The following is an 18,994-nucleotide window of genomic DNA, read 5'->3' as shown; positions in this document are numbered from 1 at the left end:
TCTTGTCTTCTCTTCATGTTTTCCGTTACACGAGAAATGTTGGCCTCCAACATCTCTTGACAAGATTGATCCTCTTGAATCTGTTGCTGAATCCTTTTCCTCAAAACCTGCTTAATATTTGGTTCAGAAGAAGAAGAAGAGGATGTTGGTAGATCTGACATTTTTAATTGGATGTTTGCAATAGTGATGAAAACATAAAATATATAATAAAAAAAATTATTGATATGAATTATTAAGATTAATTATTGAACTGAATTATTTGATTTCAATTATTGAAAGACACTGTGCGAAAATAGAAATAATTACTCATAAAGATTGCGAAATGAATAGCTACAATTGATAAATACTTTAAGGTTTGCGAAGTCTCGAATTAAACTTGTGAAATTCTATATTAAACTTCATTGTGTGCGAAATGACTATTTTTAACATGCGAAATTATACAACAGATCCATTCTTTACTAGTTGGATTATTTTAAAACATCACATGCGATATATAAAAAAACACATGCGATATAGTAACACAACAATTAAACCCCATAAACACTTATCTTCAACCCTGATTACAAATCTAATAATAAAAAAAAAACTTCTAATCAAATAAAACCCAGAACTCAAATAAATGACGAATCAAGAATTTTCTGAAATGGCCATTCTGTGAGGAATCAATCAAAAACCCTACAATCGAATTAAAACGAAGAATACTTAAATGGAACAGTTAGGAAACGAACTCCATAATTGACGGGATTCCATGATTAGCAGTCGAAATGCTGGAATAGAATGTTTGATATACCCTTATTTATTAAAATTGAATCAGGACACGTGTATGGCTGTGGGTAGCGCGTACATAACGTACGATAGGGAGATTTGTACCATACTCTTTACCTATATATATATATATATATATATATATATATATATATATATATATATATATATATATATAGAATTGCGCTAAAATAAGAACCACCTCGAGTTGTAAGAACCGTGAGAACTTTTTGATCCGGGGCGAGGTGGACCAAATTTTTTTTTTCATAAACGTAGATGTGTGTATTGTAAACACATTTGTAAAAAAAATTCAAAAAAAAATGTCGTGTGTGTAGTTTTGAGCACCACAAGTTTGTGTTTACGGGTACCGTAAATTTTCTGGTAAGATTTACGGTACCCGTAAACGCAAACTTGTGGTGCTCAAAACTACGCACACGACATTTTTTTTGAATTTTTTTACAAATGTGTTTATAATACACGCATCTACGTTTATGAAAAAAAAAATTGGTCCACCTCGCCCCGTACGGTGTAGTTCTCACGGTTCCTACAACTCGAGGTAGTTCTCATTTTAGCGGTCCCCTATATATATATATATATATATATATATATATATATATATATATATATATATATATATATATAGGGTGAGGTTCCTCTATAAAGTGTGTTTTTTCTACAAGGTGTAGGAAGTATTTTGTGCCATTAGATGTGTTTGATCAATGATTGAGATTAGCTGGGTGACATTTTTTTAATATTTGTGTTTTAATTATTGATTCATTTAATAGGCGAAGGGCATTGTAGTCATTAATCGTGTTTTAAATAAAGAAACTATCATCAGTTCCTTTATTCTAGCTATTTCTTGAGTAATTAACCACCAATCTCTAAAATCATGGATTTAGACATCAACATGATTCAAGAACATTCAAACAATAGAGAACAATAAAACTATAATCTATTCCAAAGAAAATGTTCATATGTTTATTTTACGATCTAATATGTTTATACTATTGTGTTATACAGAATGCAAGCTTTTATAATGGTGTGTTATACATAATCTAAGTTGTTTTGTGATATACTGGAGATCGAAACTGTTTATACTGGTGTGTTAGACGGAATCTAAGTTCTTTATACTAATGTGTTATACTGACGATCAAAGTTGTTTATACTGATGTGTTATACGGAATCTAAGTTGTTTATACTAGTGTGTTATACTAGCGATCAAAGTTGTTTATACTGGTGTGTTATACGGAATCTAAGTTGTTTATACCGGTGTGTTATATGGAATGTAAGGTGTTTATACTAGTGTGTTATACGGAATGTAAGTTATTTATCTTGGTGTATTATACAGAATCTAACCTATTTATATTAGTGTGTTATACGGAAATGTAAGTTGTTTACACATGTAACTGATAAAACACAATGTGAATAAACTAATAACTGCTAAAACACAACATCAAGAATTTGTTCATGAGTGATCGCATGCATGTTAATTTGTTCTGTATACGTTCTTTGTATTATAAGTAACTGACAATTTTGAATTCTTAAAAGATATGTTGTTTCCTTAAAAATTTCCTTATTTTGTTTAAGAAATAAATATTCCATAAATAAGTTAATTATTCAATTACCTTTATGCCCTTTAATATAAAATCTTTAAATGGCACATGTCACCCTTAGAACACTTCCTACACTTTGTAGGAAAAATAGACTTTGTAGCCAACTCCCACCCTATATATATACATATATATATATATATATATATGATGGCCATTTCGTATCTAAAGTTTGATCAAATTTCTATACATCAACATGCCCCTTTTAATGACAAAATGAAACCCGATCGCTATGCTATAGAAATTAAGCAAGTATAAAATGGTGATTAAACGACAAATCGTCACTAATGATTCTGTTGTTAGGTACTTCAGCTAGCATTAGCATTTACTGATAGAAACTAAAAGGGAAATGATCTAGAACATAATTAGATTTGCAACACGTTAAAATATCATTGATTGTGTCACAAAATGATCACACCTATGAAATCAGATTTTACTTGTTCAATTATGCAATGAGTAACCCATTACCATTACCATATCTATTAATTCACAAAGCTTGTGAATAGTAAAAGGGTGCTTTTATAATTTCATGGGTATAGTCACTTTAGGTGTTTTAATTACCATTACCACATATCTATTAATTAACAAAGCTTGTGAATAGTAAAAGGGTGCTTTCGTAATTTCATGGGTATAGTCACTTTAGGTCTTTTAATTAGCCTATCTATTAATTCACAAAGCTTGTGAATAGTAAAAGGGTGATTTCGTAATTTTATGGGTATAGTCACTTTAGCTCTTTTAATTAAATTAATAGTGTTATGAATATATTATTTATTAGTGACCATCCACATTACCAACTCCCATATCATTTATGTATGTATTAATGTCATAGTGCCTATATATATTGGCATTTGTAAATGATGTACCTCTCAATGAATAATAGATCTTTATTCTATCTTTCTCTATGCGTTCCTTTGATTATGTTCATATACTAGTCGCTAATAGGCCGTTATTTTACAACACGTTATCAGCACGAATTGCTTTGGAGTCGAATCGCATCATCATAAGGTAAGTGGATATTGTCTAATCAACTTATTATTTATGATTTTAAACACAAACCATATTATAATTCATACTATTTTGGGTTGTGTTAGAGATTTGTTTTGTTTATCTATTAAATCTACCAAACTAATTTATATATATTGTAACTCATATAATATTGGGTTAAATTAAGATTTATAAAATTCTAATACGTTTATAAATTTTGTATGATTTGATGGGAAACAAATTGTTTTCAATTTGATTTACAATCTGGTCTTGGGCGACTAGTTCTCCTCCACAATTTTTTTTCATGAATTAATGCCCATTTAAACAACCATGATATTTATCAATTAAGTTTCTTTAATTGAATGTTTAACAAATAAATATAAATTGGTTGCCATAACTATTTTATACTTTGAGATTTTATCTCTGTGTATAATTCAATACAACATTTTAAGCAAGCATAATTTAGATTTAAATTAGTAACCGGAACTTGATTATTGGAAGAGAGTCGAAGTTTTATTTAATAGAGGTCGCGTTAGGTTTATACAAAATTTTAACATTTATTTATAACCTATAAACATGAACCAGTAGTCTGTCATCTATGTATGCAACTTTTCTTTCCTGTTATGCAATTTGCTTTTGAATTATCATCAAGGTTAAGAGTGTGTGTATGTTTTTTTTTTCTCTTTCAACATGGGTACACCTCTTTGTTTTTAGAATTAGATTAAGGTTAAATGCATATATATTTCACATTTCATTGTCTTTATTATTGTGTTATTTTGATCGGTTTGATATGATGTGGGTTTCATTACAACTATGAATATTTATTGTTCGAACAATTTAAAACCCACTTGAATTTCTTTTACGTTTTCTCATTGGGAAAATAAAAGTTTCCATTAGTATTATTAAATTAGAAGATGAAAACTTATCATTGGTACTATTAAATTGGATTTATCACAACATATAAATGAATATTCATTATCTTAGTTTTTTTTTAATTGTAGTATTAATTTGAAAAGTTTCAATTATTTAATTTTATTATATTATTTAATTAATCTTGCTTTATGTCTATATAATTAAATTATTTGTGTATGAGATATAACTTTGTATTTTTGTTCTCAAGATATACTTTATCTTACTTAAGCTTAATTACTTTATACTTTTAATTATGGGATAAGAACTCGCTATCAAGCTAAGCATCGTATTTATTTATTGTATACAAAATTAAATTAGTATATTATTTTAAAGGTCTTTGCTATTAGATAAACTTGGAGTTGTATTCTCATACATATATTAGTTTCTATCATATGTTTAGATAAAATATGTAACTTTAGAAAATTATTGTTAATCTATTTGTCTTGTTTGTACATTAATAGTACATGCCTTAAATGATAAGAATGATCAAATCATATAAACATATTCTAAGTCGATATTAGCTTTTATTATACGTAAAGTGCATTTTTAAATTGTTGATTCATGAACCAAAACTATTTTATAACATGTGTTAACTGAATTGCATAATATTTCAATATCAACTAAATCAACTAAAAAGTTGATAACTGTACATGATATTATCACATATTATTTGGTGTAAGTAATAGGTTTCTTTATTTTGTATTGAATATATTTTATAGATGTTTCTATTTTTTTAATGTGAGAGAAACAAATATTATTATAAGATATGCATGTGATTGGTTATGCCATGATAGGTTATTACATAATTTATATATTTTGCTTGAATGTGATGACATATTATTATTTCATAAGGTTTTATTTTAACCTTGTTTTATTTGATAACATGAAATAATGTTATGTATTACTTGATTTAACTTTGTAATATATGTCATCTATATGCTATATATTGTTTGTATGTAAATTTTTTTTGGATAAATTAAGCAAACGAAAAACCAAAATTTGTGATTCATCATTACTCTCATAAAAAAATTATAAATATGTTCACGTATGACATTCAAAGTGTGTCATACTCTCTGAAAGTTCGTCATCTGTTGACCAATAAATCTTATACGGGTCGATCATGTAAGTTTTTCTCAAATTATATATTAATGAGAAAAGAATATTGTTTTGAAGGAAAAACAAGATAAAATTTTCCATTGGTCACACCTGAGATATACTCTTGAAGTAGCAATATCAAATGAAAAGTTGAAATGATTTCATATAATAAAAAGCTATGAAGCATTTTTTGGCTTTCCTTCGTTCTTCGAAGTGAATGTGACTACATATTGATTATTGTGATCATTGATATAACTGAAAAATAGTATGATGATCAGATTAATAATGAAATTGATTATAAAAAAAAGTGTAATGATGGTCATGTTAATAACGAGATAGACCACCAAAAGAGGTGAATAAAGAGAGTGATCATATGAGAATAAAGTGTTGAAAGTTTGAGTTGCGAATACGATGTTGTCTCGTATTTTATACGTTTAGTATACAAACAATGTGCACTTAAAACATAGTGCAAGTAATACATATATGATCATATGCTCATAAAGTAGCAATATTATTAAAGAATATTCAAGGTCATTATTAGAATAAAAGTTGTGTGGAGATATCCATTCCCTAAAGTGAATGTAATGATATAATGATCAGTGAAAGGTCACAATCATGTAATAACTAAGGAAATTGTAATGATACCACCATGAATGTTTTATGATTATTACTTGAATAAAATGTGATGATATAATAATTGGTGCAAAGATCGTGATCAGGGTAATTGAGGAATGATCATCATGTAATGAGATCAACCATGTTTATATTGCGATGACTATAAAACGATCGTTATAAAGGTTATGATCAGGGTAAATGAGGAAACTGTACTGATCCTCAACCATGTTTATATTGAAATCGACCACAAGAAGTGGCAATATAAGGGAGTTACTATACGAGAATAAAACGTGGAAAACATGTTATAATATGAATGATTGAAATAATAATTGTTATTCTCTTGTATTTTCTATTTGTGTATTGAACAAACACGAGTGCAACTAAAAGCATATATGATGATCACAAACCCGAAGTTTATGGTTCATAATCATTTAATGATTGGCATGACCGGTTAGACCATACCGAGTCTAGATGATGTGAAAAATATCAAAGAACTAGAAGATTCTTCATGGTACTTACACATGCAATATTTGCTCTCAAGGGAAGTTAATGATATACCAACTAAAGTATGGTTTAGATCCCTAAATATTTTGGAAATAATAAGGGAATATGTGTATCCCAACATGATACAATTTAGTATTCTGAAATCGATGCATCGTCTAAATGGTTATCAAATCCACAACCTGAAGCTTGTGTGATTGTGGCTTAGCTAATGTGATAGCAAGCATATTAATTCAGATTACTATTGGTTACAAAGCCAATGATCATGAGAGGAGCAAAAGTTCATTTAGATACATGTAATTTTATATATAGTACCATCAATTCACATCAAGTCAATAAGTTATAGTTCTCCCCATACAGTTGATTTTTGGTCAGGAACCAAAGATGTCTCATCAAATATTTTGGTTGTGCGACATATAATGAAACTCATCCACCACACCGCACAAAGATGGGACTTCTAAAAAGTTTGAGAATATGTTGGGTATAAATATTCGTCTATGATTAAATACTTAAAGCCATTAGTAAGAAATTCGTTTATGGCTCATTAGTTTTCACTTTAGTGAATGAATGTTCCCAACATTAGGTGGAGATAACAAGCAGTTGGAAAGTGAAAAATAAAATGAATTATCATGTCATCTTGATCCTCAGACTATAAACTATGAACTAGAAGTTTAAAGTATAATTCATTTACCAATACTGAAGAACAAATTACCAGACAAGTTCACTGACCTAAATATAGTGACTAAGTAAGTCACATAATCAACTGCTTATGCTCCAGTTATATTTGTGTCCCAAGAGGATAACCACATATTTTTGTAATGAGTCTATTGGACGCCTAAAGCGTGGTAGACTAGTTGATTCCAATAATAAAATTCCTCGAAAATTGGAGAAAGTAATTAAGATGGTCAAGTCGAGGTTATAGTAATAGGATCTCCTGCAGAGACATTAGACATGACGGTTCAAGAAGAACCTCAGGTACCTGAAAATAAAGAGATCTCAATAAGTTGTATCATGTCTAAGATATGTATGGAATCGAAATAAAAATCGACGTCGTTATACTTTTGTATATAATGTAGCGCTTAAATTAATTAAATGACGAGGATCAAGATTTAAGATCTGCCTATGAATGAATATTAAGAAATGACTGGCCAAAATAGAAAGACGCAAGTAAGACAGAGTTTAGTTCTATAATGAAATGGAAAGTTTCTGGACCAACAGTCCATACAACTGAAGTTGTAAAATACGTTGAATACAAAAGTGTCTTTTACGCGAATCATGTGAAAATCAAATTAAGTGATATAAGTCAAAATTGGTGGCACGAGAATTTTTACAAAGACCTAGGATTGATTATTCTCGAGTGGTGGATGCATTGACTTTCCAATATCTTATTAGTCTGGTAATATATAAAAGAGAATTGACATGCGTCTTATGAAAGTTATGTGTCACTTGATAATAAGTCATATAAAATAAGTTCTCGAGAATATTATGATTATTATATAAATTCAGATCTGAATACATATACATGTTATATATGTTATTGAATTGAATATAATTTGAACTCCCCATGAGTATCCTAAAGCATTTAAGTGCTTATAAGGTTAGTTGAAACATCTTAATCATGTAATTCTTATGCACCAATAACTATACATAGGAAACTTATGCCTGGTTATTATGGCATCTTAATGTAGAATGTATAAGCATGGTACAATATGGATTAAATATTCAAGAGATCCCTGCATATGATATAGAAATCAATGAGGAGGAATATGTAATAGAACTCCTAAAGAGTGAATGCACAAACATTGTTTTTCCAAGTTGAAAGAAGTATGTATATGATTGCCAATGCCTGAAACATTGATTTCAAGTCCCCAAGAATGTATCTTTATAAAGTTAAAGATAGTATGAACTAAAATAGTCAACTTGAGTGTTGTACAACTCATGATATATTCTGATAAAGAGCAATATACGTTTGATAATATTATCCATCTTTATCAAATGTTTTTTTCTTAAAAGTTCACTATAATCGCAATTTACAGTGATGATGCCTGAGCATCATCAAGAGAAACTGGCGAGCTTTTAGAATGAGATTTTTTTAATGACCCTAGCACAGTCTAATTATTACTCGACTTGCAGTTCGAATATATTTGTAATCATACTTTAATCATCTATCAAACTACATCTAGAAGATGTTGGTGGGACATTTTAGTATGTAGAGAGCTCAACCTTATAGTATGTTAAAGGTTGTTCAGACACTTTTTATCAGAAATGATTATTATCATCTCATACCAAAGTAGAGATTCTCATTTCAAAAGTACCATGGCTAAAGTGCAATTGTACATTAACTTAACTTTCGTCCTATGCATGATAATATATATATTTTTATTTGAATTTATCAACATGATATAGCACATGTCCAATGAGGAGACATTTGAATGGTAAAGCAGATATGTCGATACCCTAAAGGTAAGAATGATATGTGTCTATATTTTACTAACCCATGAAAGCTAGTTTTGTTAGTCTTGTAGATATAAAGAATGTAACACAAATAGTCTTGGATCTTATGATATTTGTTCGCAAGAGGAAGAACTAGAAGTCTCACAAGAAGATTTTACAACATTACTCAACATAAAGGATTGCACTTCAAGGCATCAAACGACAAATCATTCTACAAAAGTTTTGAGCAACTTTCGGGGATGATGGACACACTTTACTTAAAGGATACATATTATAATGAGGGGGAGATTTATTCAAGTTGCACTCTTTTTCACTTAACTAAGTTTTATCCCAATGGGTTTTCTTAGTAAGGTTTTTAATGAGGCAACATACCTGATCCAGAAGTATCAGGGGGAGACAATACGCGCTGCACTCTTTTTCCCTTAGCTGAGGTTTTGTCCCACTGGGTTTTCCTGGCAAGGTTTTTAACGAGGCAGCATATCCAAGCATGTTAAAAGGATAATGTACCCCTTGCTTTTATCATATGTGGATAGTCATGGGGGAGTGTTATGAATATATTATTTATTAGTGACCATCCACATTACCAACTCCCATATCATTTATGTATGTATTAATGTCATAGTGCCTATATATATTGGCATTTGTAAATGATGTACCTCTCAATGAATAATAGTTCTTTATTCTATCTTTCTCTATGTGTTCCTTTGATTATGTTCATATACTAGTCGCTAATAGGCCGTTATTTTACAACAAATAGCTTTTAATCTTAAATTCTTAATTACAAACTACAAAGCATTAATACAATATTTATGTTCTTTATTAACTATATAAAAAAGAATATGATACTTTAACTATAAATCTTTTATTTTCAAATTTATTTTCCATGCCAAAAAAAAATCATTTTCATATGACTACTATTAACTATAAAATGTTTTCCCGATATCTTTAAATACGCGTGAATCCTTACATACAAGGCAAGTGATAACCTATCCATTCGATATGTACAAGGATCTTGAACCTCGTCGTTGTGAACTCGAATTAATTTGTTTGCGTTTTACTTAGAATTCTCCATGTGAATTTTGCTAAGTTATCGCCCCGCAACGCGCGCTAGCAAAATTACTAGTTTTAATTATTTTAGATTTTAACTAATCGAAAAACAATTCAATTGAAAACCCTTTATCTCTACTACTAGAAAATAGCCCTAATGCAACCTTTTAAAAGCAACCTTTTCTAAATGGGTTGCATTTAACTCTAATGCAACTTAGTTAAACATAAAAGTTGCATTAGAATATCTAATGCAACTTTTTTCATAAAAAGTTGCAAAATTATATCGAAATTGCAACCTTTTTATCTAAAAGTTGCAAATTTTACTGTAACTGGCAACCTTTTTATTTAAAGGTTACAAATTCTATTGAAATTTACAACTATTGTTAGAAAAGTTGTATTGCAAAAATTGAAATGCATGTCTTATTTTTAAAGATAACATTCTTAAAAGTTAAATGTAATTATTCCATATATAAATAAGCAAACTTTTTGTGCATAAGCACTTGTAACATGTGCTTTGAGAGTTTTTCAAAAAAAAAAAACTTGATTTTTTAATTTTAACCCAAAGGTTTTTATCTTTTGCAATTTTAACCCTACAAAATTTGTTTTTTTAACTTTAACTCAAAACTTTTCATTATTTGTAATTTAACTTCATAACTTTTGTCAATTATACTTTTCATCTTTGGTTTAACGTTTTTACGTTTCGTTACGTATAGTTCTAAATTTTTTGAGTTAATACGACGCAACGTACGAGTGTGATTCAACTTTTTATGTTTTGTTTCAAATTTTGCAAGTTAACACGGCGCAACGTGCATGTTTGGTTCAACGTTTTTACCTCTATTTTTTCATGTTTGACAGGTTCGTCGCAACACGCAGATTCTAGGTCGAGTCAGTGTTGGTGGTCGATGACGGTTGTGTGACATTAGTACTATTTGACACTGTTTTACGCTCCGCCGCAACGCCCCTTGGGGTTTTCCAAAGAAAAAATGGTTATGCATATGGTTGTCGTAACCTTGGCTTTAGGGGTTTTCCAAAAAAAAATGATTTTTGTTTACTTTTCACCCAAAAGTATTTCATAAATTACTTTTAACCCAAAACTATTTGTTTTTTTACTTTTAACCCAAAACTTTTTATCTTTTGCAATCTATCCTCACAACTTTTTTTACTTTCAACTTTGATCCTTTATAGTTTTCATTTTTCGCAAATTTTCCGCTTTATGCTTGGTTCTAAATTTTGTGACTTAACGCATCGACGTGCGTCTTTGGTTTAACGTTTTTACGTTTCGTTCTAAATTTTGCAAGTTAACATGACGCAACGTGCGTGTATGGGTGAACGTTTACATCGTCTATTTTTTTCCCGTTTGACAGGTTTAACATAACGTACGGGTCCTAGGTCGACTTAGCTATAACTAAAGAATCCCCACCGCATTGCGGCGGGTCTCAATTCTAGTTATTATTATTATAAATGATTGCATTCAAAATATTAAGTATGATATAAATTAATCCGGATTTTACCCAAATTTTTACTTTTTGTTTTTGTTTCAACTGTTGTAAATGTTTAAATTATAAAATTTTATGAGTAACTTACCTGTGTTTTAGTGATTTTAACCACTAGAGTACGAAATCAAAAAGTTTAATGCTCCGAGTCCCTAACCGGTCATTTTATAACGTAGTCATGCATTTTAGTGGTTTTAACCACTTAAGTTCAAATTTAAAGGTACAAGTGTTAAAAATTGGTCTTAAAACGTTATAAAAATGAGCGAATAGGGAGTCAAGATGTTAAACTTTTTAATTTTAAATTCAAGTGATTAAAATCATTAAAAACACATAGACTCAAAAAGTAATTTACTCTAAAATATAAATAAAACTTAATTGGGCTCTTAATTGGTTCTAACCTATCCACCTCTGCTTGAAGATCGTGTGAAACCCTACTATCATTTTGTCAGCTGGAAATCAGAAAAAAGCTTAAATCACATATAGATTAGCGGCAATTTCATACTCAAATTTTTAGTTTCCCTCTCTACACTCTCATTAACCCATATAACCTAAGATTAGCGGCACTCTTAACTTCAAAATTTTAGTTTCCCTCTTATCTATCTTAAATCGCATAACCCGTTCACTCTAAAACCACATATGAGACCTAGGGTCTGTTTGGTTGACAGTAATCCATCGGATTTCAAGGTATTTGGAATTTGAATTCCATTTCTTTGTGTGTTTGTTTGGACAAATTAGTTGAAGGGAATTGGATTTCAATTCCAACGAAATCCCTTATCTAATGGAATTCAGATTCCTTCTAAATTTCAAAGAAAAGTTTAAAAAACCATAGGAATGTTTCCAAAGTTACGGAAATAACCCCTTGCCTCTTTCATTTTTGTCTAAAAACAAAAAAACAATAAAAAAATAAAAAAAATTCTAAAAAGTCCAAAAAAATCAAAAAATAATTAAAAAAATCCAAAAATCATAAAAAATAAAAAAAATAATAAAAAATCCAAGATATTCTAAAAAATCAAAAAAAAAAAAAAACAAAAAATCCAAAAAATAATAAAAAATCAAAAAAACTCTAAAAAATAAAAAAAATTATAAAAAATCTAAAAAATCTAAAAAATCCAAAAAATTATGAAAAATCAAAATATTCAAAAAATAAAAAAATAAAATCCAAAAAAATCTAAAAAAACCCAAAAAATTCTAAAAAACCAAAAAAAAAATTAAAAAAATAAAAAAATCTAAAAAATAATAAAAAAATCCAAAAAATCCAACAATTTCTAGAAAATAAAAAAAAATTCTAAAAAATCAAAATAATAATAATAAAAATAAAATTTTCTAAAAAATCAAAAAAATAAAAAATCCAAAAAATTCTAAAAAATCAAAACAATAATTAAAAATCCAAAAAAATATAAAAAAAAACAAAAAAATTCTAAAAAATCCAAAAAATAAAAAAATATAAAAAATCCAAAACATTCTAAAAAATCAAAACCCAAAAAAATTCTAAAAAAACAAAAAAAAATTAAAATAAAAAAATCTAAAAAATCAAAAAATAATAATAATAAATTAAAAAATTCTAAAAAATCAAAAATTCAAAAAAATAATTGTTTTGAATTTCTTTCGATTTTTTAGAAATTTTTAGAATTTTTATGATTTTTAGAATTTTTATGATTTTTAGAATTTTTTTGAATTTTTATAAGTTTTTATATTTTTTTGCATTTTTTTAGAATTTTTATCTAAGATAGTTGTTTTTAAAACTTTTACAAATTGTTTATAACAAGGGGTAATTTTGTCTTTTTAGGTATTTTTAAATTTTAATTCCATTAATACATTTATCTACCAAACACATCTATGGATTTCAAAGGAATCCATCAAATTCCAATTCAAATTCCAATTCCATCTAATTTACTTGAATTTATTAATAATTTATATCATTTTAGATGAAAAATATTTAGTTATAAAATAGACTTAATAAGTTAAGTTCATAGTAGCAAAATCTTAGCCAACTAATGACTAAGTCGATGCATTCAAAAGTTGTTTAACAATTTGATCACACCCCATAAACAAAGTCTATCAAAGGTTAAAACATAGCGGAAGCTTCAAAAGTCGTGTTCGGTTCTTGGACATTTGCTTGATCGCCATCCGTAGGTTCACCATGATCACCTAAGGTCAAAACCACATCATATGTTAGTTTTGATAATAATAAAATAGATATAAACAAGTTTCATGGGTCAACAAACAAGAAAAAAATAAAATTTTCTCGGAAGGGGGCGTCGCGTGACGCCAAGGGGCGTCGCGTGACGCCTAGCCCCCCTTTTCACAGAATGTTTGTTCAGCTGATGCTGTACATTCCCAGCTCCAAGTTTATTCACATCCCAACTTAAAATTGCCATAACTTATGATCCGTAAGTCCGTTTTTGGTGATTCTTTTTCCTACACGACCGTAGTTAAATTACCAATGTGTCTACTATAATTATTATCCCGAGAATTTGGTTTACGGACTTAGTCACTAAAATCTCTATTTAGATATTTGACCCACTATAATTACACAACTTTACTACCATTCAATAGCAACCTTGTGGCGTTTGCACCCAACATCCGGGGATTTACACCACTCGCATTTCCTTACCAATTCCATGGTTAAATGCTTTTGTAATTGATGTCGCCATTACTAACTAATTTAGACACCAATACTACGATTTACACCATTATTCGACCCGTTGGCTCATCTTGTGGATATTCCTCCAATGTGATGACTACCAAACGGTTCCTTATCAATTTGACTCTATTAATTCAAGTATCAATTGCGGTCACTACAATCAACACAATTCCTATTCTAAAGCGCGACTACACATGATTTAACAACAATTCGTTTAATGTAACAAATCAAGTTACATACCTTCATAATTTGTCGACATTGCTTTCTAACCATGATTACCCATCCCCGGGCTTATCAACCTTAGCGTATCCCTTCTAATCCATGGTTTCGGTTTTTATAACTCAATCCAACGAGTGACGTTCGAGTCACCCCAAACACTACCATTTTGACCATTAGTTTAACCCGTTCTTTATCTAGTGAATTACATCACTTTACTTACATCCCATTATGACTGATTGAGCAATATCATCAATAAACATATCTAACCAACTATTTATTTTGACCCGTTTGGTTTGTCGAGTGAATTCCGTCACTTCTTAGACTTACCAAAGGATTACAATTTCATATTTCGACATCATACCTATTTCAATTATTTCTTTTGACCCATTTGGTTTGTCGAGTGAATTCCATCACTTCTTAGACTTACCAAACGCAACTATTTTTGCTATATCAACATTAAACATATTTATGACTAGGCTTAACTACATAAACGTAACGAGACGTCAAGTCGCATACCTTTTAAAGCATATCCTTCAAGCGCGCGTCCACTCCGACTTGACCGCTTGAAGATTCAACCACCGAGCCTATAGAGTTCAACCAACCCGTGTTTAGAACTCATATCACTTCATTTTACACGTAATTCACCATATTATTCAGTTACGCGTTTCTTTCAAAATTTTCAATACATTAGCATTCGTTTAGGTATTTAATCAAACACCTTGTGGGCATGATTTCATACAATTAACAATCGAGTTCATGACTAACTATTTAGCCAAGATTAAACATCAAGTAGACAAATTCATGCCTAATTTTCACATCAACATTCTGGATTTACTCATAGAGATCAAAATACACTAGAGTGACAATCATAATCCTAGTGTTTAACATATTTCTACATAACCCACTAAACACCTATATTGGTGATTATGAATTTCATCATGATGAGCAAAAATTCAACAAGCTAACGACTAGGGTTAACTCCTAGACATGATTTCATTCCAATTTCATCCAAACAATAATCATGCAAGCACAAATTTCGAATCTTATGTGTTCATCCAGAATTTAAGATGGAACCAAATAGTAAAATTTTACATACCTTATGATCCTTTTACTGAAGTGATCACTAATTTGTGCTTGGATTTCAATTTGGGCTTGATTTGCCCTTTCAATTTGATTGATTTTGCAAGGTTAGGGTTCAAGTAGGAGAACCCCTTTTTCTCCTGTGTAAAGCTCGACCAGAACACACACTTTATGTGTGTGTTTTGGTGTTAAGTTTTTTTTATTTAATTAAAACACTTTAATTTTTGTCCACTTTGGTCCCTCTACATAATCAAGTTTCTATAAAGGGTGTTTAACCATGTTTTTCCTATTATGTCAAGACTTTTAACTAACTAGGTTACTTCTTCCTAGTTGTTTTATCCTGACTATTACCGGCATTTTAATATATGTATATATATATAAATCCATATTTTTGGGGTGTTACATGTAATTGAGATACTATTCCATATTAATAAAAAATTTAGTACATCAATGATATTGTAGAGTTGCCGTTGACTATAATCAAGGTTGCATTTGTTTTACTCTAAATATAATAATGGTTGCATTTGAGTGTAACAAAGGTTGCATTTTGGAGTAGAAAAGGTTGCGTTTGAGGTGGCAAAAGTTGCATTTGAGATAGCAAAGGTTACATTTGAATGCTAGAAAAGTTGCACTAAAAGCAAAAAAAGTTGCATTAGGATATAAAAAAGGTTGCATCATGAAAATGTTGCATTTGAATAGTAAAAGGTTGCATTATCTAACAAAAAGGTTGCATTATCTAACAAAAAGGTTGCATTAGGTCTAATGCAACTTCACCTAATGCAGCCCTTGATAAAAGGTTGCATTAGGCCTAATGCAACATTTTTAACCCATAATGCAACATTTTATCAGAGTTGCATTAGCTTCATTTACTAGAATACCAAATAATCATGTTAAGATTTGGGCTTGATCTTTTAGTTACTTGATATCTTTCAAAACTTAGTATACTAAATCGACTTATCACCACTAGTACAGTTAAGTAAAATATACTCGGAGTTGCTTTGCTGTATCTTGGGAAGTGATTCGTCACAAACCCAAAACACACTTGCTATATTGAACGGTGGGGTCGAGATTGATTTTAAGGATATTTTTGGCGGGGTCAAAAATTTTTTGGTTCAAAATTATGCTGACAAAGTTGGGTTTTTTTTCAAAACACTTTCTGTTTTTTTTTAAAGTAAAATGTTTTAGTGTGGTGTTGTAAGCCCAGAATAAAGTAAAATGAAAAGAATGTTTGCATAAACTTAAGAATTTTCACATCTTATATAGTGATACTAAACACATTCATAATAATATTACACTACAACACGCGGGTTGCGCCAACTCGTTGATAACAAATAGTGCTATTTATAACTATTTTTGTTAACAAATCTTGATTCTTCAAAGTGGTAATATTGTCTTATTTTACTTTGCTGAATGCTATTTTCAAATTAAGTTTTAGTTTTAAAAGTAAACCAGCAAAATAAAAAAAGAACTAGGTGATAGTTTTTATTTCTTTTTATTCTTGTTAGAGCATCTACAACAATTACATTGGTCCAAACTCCAGCTTAATTATTAATTCAAACCACCACTATTTCAAACCCTTATTTTTTTTCCTCCAATAAGAAATCACTCCAAACCTCCACATCACACCCCACTTTTTATACTAAAAAAAGGTTTATGAGTGGGTGATCCTCACAATTGCCACACATAGTCGTCCGCTCAAGCAAACCGCCCACTTTCGGACCACCTCCTCCAACAAGGCAGTCCACATCAAGCCAGTCCGCTCCACCAAACCACATGGTGACTCTTTGTTGGAGATGCTCTTAGAATATCTTCAATATTTGATTACAAATAAATAAAAAAAATTGATATTTTATCTGTAACGAAACTTTTTTGAAAATGAAATATATGAGAACTAACTTGGTGAGTAATTAGCTATATATATTAAGTATAAACAACCGAAACGACCCACTATCTTAACACCCATTGTAATTTGTAAACATGGTATTTTTCCATCAATATTTTCTTATCTTTGCACTATGCACTCTCTATGTGGAATCAGCTAACCCGATTGCACAATTCTGCAATGAATTCTCATACTCAATCACCCCTGAACTATCCCAAAACATAGATTCTGTTCTAGCCAAACTGATTCAAAACACCCCTCAAACAGGCTTTAATATTACGGATTTCGGAGATGAGGGAAAAGAAGTAAACGGGATAGCCCAATGCCGAGGAGACGTGCCCAGCCAAGAGTGCACAGCTTGTCTCCAAACGGCCGCAAAAGAAGCCAAAAAAATGTGTCCAAACCAGGTCGAGGCTTTGCTATGGTATGAGTATTGCTTCTTAAGGTATGGCACTAGAAACGTGATAGGGGACGGCAGTCTGGACTTCAGAGTGGTTCAATATAACGTTGAATACGTGTCCAACCCGAAACTTTTTAAAGAAATCCTAGCCGAACTTACTTCGAAGATAAAGAATGTTTCGCTTGAGCCAGATAACAAAGGGTTCGGGAAAGGAGAGGCCAAGTTGTCGAATTCTGAGACACTTTATGCAATGTCTCAGTGTACGCGTGATACGTCCATGCGTTGGTGTGAGTCGTGTTTAACAATCGCTATTGAGACGATTGGAAGTCTTTGTCAGAACAAGAAAGGGTGTAGACTTATATACAGTACGTGCTATCTTAGGTATGAATTATATCCGTTTCTTTACGGCACTGAAAAGAAGTTGCCTCTTGAAAACTCTTCGATGACAAACTACTTAACAGTACTTAGAAAACCTTGAATTTCTGGCAGTGGATTCTAAGAAGTTTGTCCCCTTTTGAGGCTATTGTCAATATAATAATTTTATTATGTGATGTACTTAAGGGAAGGATCTCAATAAGTTACAAGAATATGGTCATAAATACAGTGATGAAGCATGTGAAAATGTAACGAACGAATGATCACTTTGATTCTAAGAATACCCGTGATAATTTTCCCCAAATCCCTAAATTCGTCCAAAAGGGCAGAGAATTTGAAATGATAGGTTGTTTATTGCAAAACTGATAGCTGACCATCCAAATTACATAACAAATACTTAAGAACAAAAATGCTAAACAGGCCAATAAAAGGGCATGGACCAAACACAAACCCAAAAACAAAATGCATAAAACATGAAGAAAAACACAAAAGTGCTTGTAACGCCCCCCAGAATGCGTTTTTTGGACTCAAACTTGGGCAAAGTCCTTCCGTGTCCTTCTCACGACGTGCTTCTCATTTCAAGCTTCGATTTGACTGATAAAACACCTAAAACGGAGACCCGTAGCCAAATTTATGATCATCTTCGTGTAACACACTTGGCAGCTCGATCGTCGGCCTCTAGAAACGTCATAGCATCATACATGAACCATGATTATACTATTTTTTTCTTGCATTTTTTATTTGTGACGTTGGGTAAATTTATGTTTTTCTTAGAAATCCGATATGTCCATAGACCCTTGGTTTGGTTAGTAACTAGTTTTTACCGGATACTTTGTCGATAAAAACTTGTTTTAACCAGAATTACTTTGACACATTTGTATCTACACAAAATTATATACACTTACAGTGGTATTTAAA

At 30.3% G+C, this 18,994-nt stretch overlaps 1 protein-coding gene across 1 annotated transcript; it reads left to right on the top strand.

Moving 5' to 3' along the window:
- The first annotated feature begins 17,366 nt into the window (after nt 1-17,366).
- Nucleotides 17,367-18,396, top strand: LOC110873470 (cysteine-rich repeat secretory protein 55). The gene has a single exon (XM_022122408.2). The coding sequence runs from the start codon at nt 17,397-17,399 to the stop codon at nt 18,177-18,179; it is 783 nt and encodes a 260-aa protein (XP_021978100.1). The 5' UTR covers nt 17,367-17,396; the 3' UTR covers nt 18,180-18,396.
- The last annotated feature ends 598 nt before the right edge of the window (nt 18,397-18,994 follow it).

This window comes from Helianthus annuus, chromosome 8 (genome assembly GCF_002127325.2).
Source record: "Helianthus annuus cultivar XRQ/B chromosome 8, HanXRQr2.0-SUNRISE, whole genome shotgun sequence".
NCBI lineage: Eukaryota > Viridiplantae > Streptophyta > Magnoliopsida > Asterales > Asteraceae > Helianthus > Helianthus annuus.
The sequence above is the reverse complement of the archived record's forward strand: the minus strand, read 5'-3'. Positions and strand labels throughout refer to the sequence as shown.